General features: G+C 42.9%; 1 protein-coding gene across 1 annotated transcript; it reads right to left on the bottom strand.

Moving 5' to 3' along the window:
* Positions 1 to 2,186: 2,186 nt before the first annotated feature.
* Positions 2,187 to 3,267, bottom strand: gemin6 (gem (nuclear organelle) associated protein 6). The gene is made up of 2 exons (XM_030434549.1): positions 3,024 to 3,267; positions 2,187 to 2,815 (listed from the first exon to the last, which is right to left on the bottom strand). Exons 1-2 carry the CDS (start codon positions 3,155 to 3,157, stop codon positions 2,440 to 2,442), a joined length of 510 nt encoding a protein of 169 aa, XP_030290409.1. The 5' UTR covers positions 3,158 to 3,267; the 3' UTR covers positions 2,187 to 2,439.
* Positions 3,268 to 8,203: the final 4,936 nt, after the last annotated feature.

Below are 8,203 nucleotides of genomic sequence, written 5' to 3'. Positions count from 1 at the left end.
TATTTACCTTCACACGCCGTCTTTATTTACCTTCACACTCCGTCTTTATTTACCTTCACATTCCGTCTTTATTTACCTTCACACGCCGTCTTTATTTACCTTCACACACCGTCTTTATTTATCTTCACACTCCGTCTTTATTTACCTTCATACACGTCTTTATTTACCTTCACACGCCGTCTTTATTTACCTTCACACGCCGTCTTTATTTACCTTCATACATGTCTTTATTTACCTTCACACGCCGTCTTTATTTACCTTCACACACCGTCTTTATTTACCTTCACACGCCATCTTTATTTACCTTCACACGCCGTCTTTATTTACCTTCACACTCCGTCTTTATTTACCTTCACACGCCGTCTTTATTTACCTTCACACTCCGTCTTTATTTACCTTCATACACCGTCTTTATTTACCTTCACACTCCGTCTTTGTTTACCTTCATACACGTCTTTATTTACCTTCACACGCCGTCTTTATTTACCTTCACACGCCGTCTTTATTTACCTTCACACTCCGTCTTTGTTTACCTTCATACACGTCTTTATTTACCTTCACACGCCGTCTTTATTTACCTTCACACGCCGTCTTTATTTACCTTCACACTCCGTCTTTGTTTACCTTCATACACGTCTTTATTTACCTTCACACGCCGTCTTTATTTACCTTCATACGCCGTCTTTATTTACCTTCATACACGTCTTTGTTTACCTTCATACACGTCTTTGTTTACCTTCACACGCCGTCTTTATTTACCTTCATACGCCGTCTTTATTTACCTTCATACACGTCTTTGTTTACCTTCATACGCCGTCTTTATTTACCTTCATACACGTCTTTGTTTACCTTCATACACGTCTTTATTTACCTTCACACGCCGTCTTTATTTACCTTCATACACCGTCTTTATTTACCTTCACACTCCGTCTTTGTTTACCTTCATACACCGTCTTATTTACCTTCACACGCCGTCTTTATTTACCTTCATACACGTCTTTATTTACCTTCATACGCCGTCTTTATTTACCTTCATACACCATATTTATTTATCTTCACACGCCGTCTTTATTTACCTTCATAGACATCTTTATTTACCTTCACACACCGTCTTTATTTACCTTCACACGCCGTCTTTATTTACCTTCACACACCGTCTTTATTTACCTTCACACACCGTCTTTATTTACCTTCACACGCCTTCTTTATTTACCTTCACACGCCGTCTTTATTTACCTTCACACACCGTCTTTATTTACCTTCATAGACGTCTTTATTTACCTTCCTACACCATATTTATTTACCTTCACACACAGTCTTTATTTACCTTCACACACCGTCTTTATTTACCTTCATAGACATCTTTATTTACCTTCATACACCATATTTATTTACCTTCATACACCATATTTATTTACCTTCACACACAGTCTTTATTTACCTTCATACACCATATTTATTTACCTTCATACACCATATTTATTTACCTTCACACACCGTCTTTATTTACCTTCACACGCCGTCTTTCTTTACCTTCACACGCCGTCTTTATTTACCTTCACACACCGTCTTTATTTACCTTCATACGCCGTCTTTATTTACCTTCACACTCCGTCTTTATTTACCTTCATATACGTCTTTATTTACCTTCATACACCGTCTTTATTTACCTTCATACACCGTCTTTATTTACCTTCATAGACATCTTTATTTACCTTCACACACCGTCTTTATTTACCTTCACACACCGTCTTTATTTACCTTCATATACGTCTTTATTTACCTTCACACACCGTCTTTGTTTACCTTCGCACACCATCTTTATTTACCTTCATACACGTCTTTATTTACCTTCATACACGTCTTTATTTACCTTCATACACGTCTTTATTTACCTTCATACACAACTTTATTTACCTTTGCACACCGTCTTTATTTACCTTCACACACCGTCTTTGTTTACCTTCGCACACCATCTTTATTTACCTTCATACACGTTTTTATTTACCTTCATACACAACTTTATTTACCTTTGCACACCGTCTTTATACGGTGTGAAGCATTATGTCATCAGATCAGCCTGAAAAAAATATTTATATCCTCCAGTTTGACAAAAAAATCATTTCTGCAGTTCAAAAAACTGATGAAATGATTTTACATCAAATATTGTAATAAAAACAAACATCTGTCAGCTGATGAAACTTTTAATGTTTAATACTCACAAACAGGAAGTTATCACAGCAGGATATCAAATGTCCTGACACACAACATGGAACCAACATGTCACAGGTTTGAATCCAGCTGCATCCTGAATCAGTTTCCTGTCTGGATCTCCACTGACAGCTGCTGCACTCTGATTGGTCAGGAGACAGAGCAGAGAGCAGATTGGCTGGTGTCACTGTATTCAAATAAAGTTTTTAGTCCTCAGGGAGTGCCGGATCAGTCTGGATAATATGGACTCTGGACCAGACTCTGGATCAGTTTCTGGATGCGGTCCAGGATGATCTGGTTGGAGCTGCAGCAGTCTTCAGGTCCGTATGGGGCTGCAAGAGTCAGTACCCCCGCCACCCTCAGCTGGTCCCCCTCCTCCTCCACCGGGACACGGTTCTTCTCCAGCCACCTCTGGACGCCGGCCCTCCTCCTCCTCAGCTCCTCTGGGTCTAGCCCACAGGTCCTCGCAGGGAGGAAGGAGGTCTGGAGACGCCTTGTGGTCTCCTCATCTGCCTCCTGCAGAACCTGCACCTCCTCCACTGCGTGACCCATCACCACCTGCACCGATGCTCTGCCCTCCTCCCTGAAAGTCACCAGAACCAGACTACAAGAGACAGACTGGGTCAGACCAGATCACACACACACACACACACACACACACACACACACAGTGTGTGCTGGTGCTGTGATGACGTTGTTTTTCTCTTTGGTTAATCAGTTACGTATTTTCTACGTCATCAACTCAGAAATCAATTTCCAAAGAAACTTTAAGAAAAGAGAAAGTGTGTGCAGGCGTCGCGTCGCGTCATCACCTGGCGGACACCGGGTCCACGGTGAGCAGCCAGCCGCGGTGCTCCTCATCGTTTCCCGCCTTCACCATCACCTGTCTGTTGACGTAACGGATCCACTGCAGCGGACCTAACAGAGGCCAGCCGCACTGCATCATGGTCCACACGGATTAATATGAAAATAATATTCAATACAGCACAAACACTGCAGCCTGACCACTCGCTCCGGCACGAGCTTTAAACCCCTCCGGAGGAAACATGAGGCTCAAATAAAGGTTCCGCTTCCGGTCAATTGTTTCTAGTGACCTGCTGCTGCCGCCTGCAGGTGAACAGAACAACAGAATTTAATGACACCGACTTCGTTTTATGAATTACTACAAAATGTAAACAAACATGACTCAGAGAATATATATCAAAAGGTTAGGCAGCAAAACTGGATTAATAATAAATAAAAAAAAAACGTTTTTAGTCACAGATTTCATACATTAAATAAAACGGGAGCTGATTTAACTTTGAAATTCCGTCAGGAAGTGGTTTGTTGTTACTTCCGCCGGAGTAGCAGGAGGATGTCCCGACACGGCCGGACCGGGAGAGGTGAGTGCGGCCTGCTGGATGTCGGTACCGCAGCTCTGACACTGACTGCTGTCAGCGTGATTATTCCGTCAGAAGGACGTGATGTGAACCACAATCCATCATCTGAATGTATCGACATGTTTAATTTAAATGAAATGTGACGTCAGTAACGTCAGTTAGCTAGCAACAACCCGCTGCAGTCTACAGAGAGGACTGTTAATGAAACACACGTTAGAGGAAACATCAAGAATTCATCAGTCTTCTGACAGCAGGTCAGGCTCAAGTAGCTCCACTTGGCTTCAGTTAGCTTTAGTTGGCTTCACTTAGCAACAGTTAGCTTCAGTTGGCTTCAGGTAGCTTCACTTGGCTTCAGCTAGCTTCAGTTAGCTTCACTTGGCTTCAGTTAGCTTCACTTGGCTTCAGTTAGCTTCACTTGGCTTCAGCTAGCTTCACCTGGCTTCAGGTAGCTTCACTTGGCTTCACTTGGCTTCAGCTAGCTTCACTTGGCTTCACTTGGCTTCAGTTGGCTTCAGCTAGCTTCAGTTGGCTTCAGCTAGCTTCACTTGGCTTCAGTTAGCTTCACTTTGGCTTTAGTTAGCTTCACTTGGCTTCAGCTAGCTTCACTTGGCTTCAGTTAGCTTCACTTGGCTTCACTTGGCTTCAGCTAGCTTCACTTGGCTTCAGTTAGCTTCACTTGGCTTTAGTTAGCTTCACTTGGCTTCAGCTAGCTTCACTTGGCTTCAGTTAGCTTCACTTGGCTTCAGCTAGCTTCACTTGGCTTCAGTTAGCTTCACTTGGCTTCAGCTAGCTTCACTTGGCTTTAGTTAGCTTCACTTGGCTTCAGCTAGCTTCACTTGGCTTCAGTTAGCTTCAGGTAGCTTCACTTGGCTTCAGTTAGCTTCAGGTAGCTTCACTTGGCTTCAGCTAGCTTCACTTGGCTTCAGTTGGCTTCAGGTGGCTTCAGCTGGCTTCACTGGGCTTCAGTTAGCTTCACTTGGCTTCAGGTGGCTTCAGGTAGCTTCACTGGGCTTCAGTTAGCTTTAGTTGGCTTTACTTAGCTTCACTTGGCTTCAGGTGGCTTCAGCTGGCTTCACTGGGCTTCAGTTAGCTTCACTTGGCTTTAGTTAGCTTCACTTGGCTTCAGGTGGCTTCAGGTAGCTTCACTGGGCTTCAGTTAGCTTCACTTGGCTTTAGTTAGCTTCACTTGGCTTCAGTTGGCTTCAGCTAGCTTCACTTGGCTTCAGTTAGCTTTAGTTGGCTTTACTTAGCTTCACTTGGCTTCACTTGGCTTCATTTAGCTTCAGTTGGCTTCAGCTAGCTTCACTTGGCTTCAGTTAGCTTCAGTTGGCTTCAGTTAGCTTCACTTGGCTTCAGTTAGCTTCACTTGGCTTTAGTTAGCTTCACTTGGCTTCAGTTGGCTTCAGCTAGCTTCACTTGGCTTCAGTTAGCTTCAGTTGGCTTCAGCTAGCTTCACTTGGCTTCAGTTAGCTTCAGTTGGCTTCAGCTAGCTTCACTTGGCTTCAGCTAGCTTCACTTGGCTTCAGTTAGCTTTAGTTGGCTTTACTTAGCTTCACTCGGCTTCACTTGGCTTCAGTTAGCTTCAGCTAGCTTCACTTGGCTTCAGTTAGCTTCAGTTGGCTTCAGTCAGCATCAGGTAGCTTCAGTTAGTCACTTGTGAGGGAGAAGAACTGTCTCAGCAGCATTATCAAAGTCTGTTCCAAGATCATTGGAGTCCAGCTAACAGACTTATGCTCCATCTGGAAAAAACAAGTTATCCAGAAAGCCAGAAAGGTCATTAGTCATCCTGACCACATCCTCAGTCAGGAATTCAGTTTGATGCGCTCAGGGCGGCGTTACCTTGGCCCCCCTCCCCCCGAGGAAGACAAACAGATTCACAAATTCATTTATTCCTTCGGCCATCAGGCTTTTAAATATGGAGCCAGAACAGTCTCATAATGGATAAATGCACACAGAAAGGAATAAATGCACGAAAAAAGGACTCACAAATGTATTCGGGGAGTTGTGTATATATATATGACTCGATACACAAATGCATTTTCAATGCACACACAAATATGCTTCAATCCATATATAAGTACAAAAAAATGTTTTAAATATGTGCAATAAAAATTCAAAAATGTACAGTTATTTGCAATTTTCATCAAAAACATATTTGGATGTTGTTACACTGATATATGAATTGTCAAACGCGCATTTGTCTCAGTGCTTTTAATTTGTAAGCCTCCCTGCATTTGTGTACAGACTTTTTGAGACTCATCTAGCGCGACTCCGATTCACAAATGCGTTTTTTCTACAAGGGGGTCGTCTGCAGCCAATCAGATGTCTCACTCCTTTACAGCCAATCACATGAGTGCCTCCCCACGATGGGTTTTTAACTGACGTCATTACAGCGCGCAACGGATCTAGGACGATATGGATCTAGAGTCCAGCCTATGGGGGCGGCCATGACAGATGGTGGTGTTCTGTGTCTGGTTGCCTTGCAACTGCATGACTGACTGCTGCCGCTAAGCTAGTCCTAAACAACTAGCGTTATGTCATAAACGCTAAATTGTTTTTAAAATGAGCTCAGGTACAACATGTGCCGTTGTTGGTTGCCAAACAATTCATGAAAATTGAAGGTTATTTCAGAAACATCTTGTGTAGACAAACATGTCAGTGCCCTGCGCCCTACACGCCATGCTGAGGAAGGAGGAACGGAGACTAGCGTGGCTCGCGGCTTTGACACTAAAATAAATATTTGGGTTTATGAATATTGTCATGACCAGCTCAAGAAGCCATGACAAAAGATAGTGAGACGGGGATAAGCATAACAATTAACAATATTTATTTAAATAAAGTGCACAAATCATAATAATGCCATGAGGTGTGAACGTGTGGTTATCAGTGTGTCTGCCGATGGGTGCATGTGAGTGATGAGTGCGAAGTGTTGTAAAGTGTAGAAACCAGGCCGCAGCCAACAAAACAATACAATGGCGCCGGAGGAAAACCAGGTCCTTCTGGTGAGAGAGAGAGAGAGAACGACTGAGACGGCCTGCTCTTAAAACTTCCAGGAGACTGGCCAGGTGCTCCTGGTTTCAAGCCCCGCCCACTGAGATACCTGCAGACAGGAAGAAAGGGACACACAAAGCAGGCCATAGAACAGCAGGGGGCCGTCACAATATCTTCCACAGAATAGCTGCTGCGTGACTGCATGACTTCTCTAACCCGGCAATGCACGAGCAGCCGCCTGTCTCCATGACTCCATTTTCCTTCAGCATTATCCAGCTGTATGTTTAGCTTGATTGACACTCTGGCTGGGCGCTACTGCTGTTTATACTGCAGAAATATAAACTTGCTGTTTCTTCAACAGTACTTTCCCTATTTTGTTACTGTGCAGGTAGTTGTATGCTTCTGTGCTTTTGTAACTGCGTAATTCTCCGCCGTCAACACCCTCCGAAAATACAAGATAATTAATTATGTCGATGTAGCACCGAACGTCAGGCCATTGCTTCATGTCATCTGTCCACTCCGTGAGAACTGTCCTCACGACAACATCTGTACTGTGTATCCACCTCCGATTTTTGTCAATTTTGTCACTTTCTTTGTGTAAAAAGCCGTTTTTTAGAGCGAGCAAGACAACTACGCTAGTGTAAACACCGAGTTCAACCAGTTCAACCGGAATAGCAAAGCTAGCCAACTACTGCTATGAACCATGGGTAAACTCCGTTGCGCGCTGTAATGACGTCAGTTAAAAACCCCTCGTGGGGAGGCACTCATGTGATTGGCTGTAAAGGAGTGAGACATCTGATTGGCTGCAGACGACCCCCTTGTAGAAAAAACGCACATATTTAAAACAAGAAATATCTGTGTGCGCATCACAAATATGTTTACAAATCTTATTTTTATATGTGATTGTTTTTTTTTAACTTATATATGGATTGAAGCATATTTGTGTGTGCATTAAAAATGCATTTGTGTATCGAGTCATATATACATACAACTCCCCAAATACATTTGTGAGTCCTTTTTCGTGCATTTATTCATGATGAAACTGTTCTGGCTCCATATTTAAATGCTGCTGACAGCTAATGACCACAGGCCAGGCATTTTAAACCTGAGAGCCTTAATGTTTATATTTATTCATTATTTATTTCCTATTGTTACTTGCTGCTAGCTCTGGTTGTCTATGCAAACCTGCGGTACTGACAGAGTGGATGCTGTACGTGTTTTTTTTGTATTTGTTGTTGTTTCTTTGTTTCTATGTGACTGAGGCTGCGGGGATAAATAAAGTTGTTTGAATTTGAATTGAATTTGTTTTAATGGAGGAGTTGGTGTCTGATGGAAAGTCAGTATTCAGCAGAGGTGGCCCTGATGACATCATAGCTGACTGTTAGTGACGCTACACTACAAGGTCCTCTTGTTCAAGGTTGCCACAGGCTTCCTTGAAAACCTGGAACACATTAAAGGAGCTAGGCAGCCTTGAAAGTCCTGGAAAAAAAGCGTGAAATTGAGTTGATCGTCTGAAACGTTTGAAGCTTCAGCACGAAAATATCAGTTTGTGTTTTAATTTAAAGAAAAATAAAAAGGACGCAGTAAATCACATTCAAACACGTCAACACGAGATCCATCTG

Source organism: Sparus aurata, chromosome 1 (genome assembly GCF_900880675.1).
Source record: "Sparus aurata chromosome 1, fSpaAur1.1, whole genome shotgun sequence".
NCBI classification, from domain to species: Eukaryota; Metazoa; Chordata; class Actinopteri; order Spariformes; family Sparidae; genus Sparus; species Sparus aurata.
Note: the sequence above shows the minus strand (reverse complement) of the source record. Positions and strands in the feature narration are given on the sequence as shown.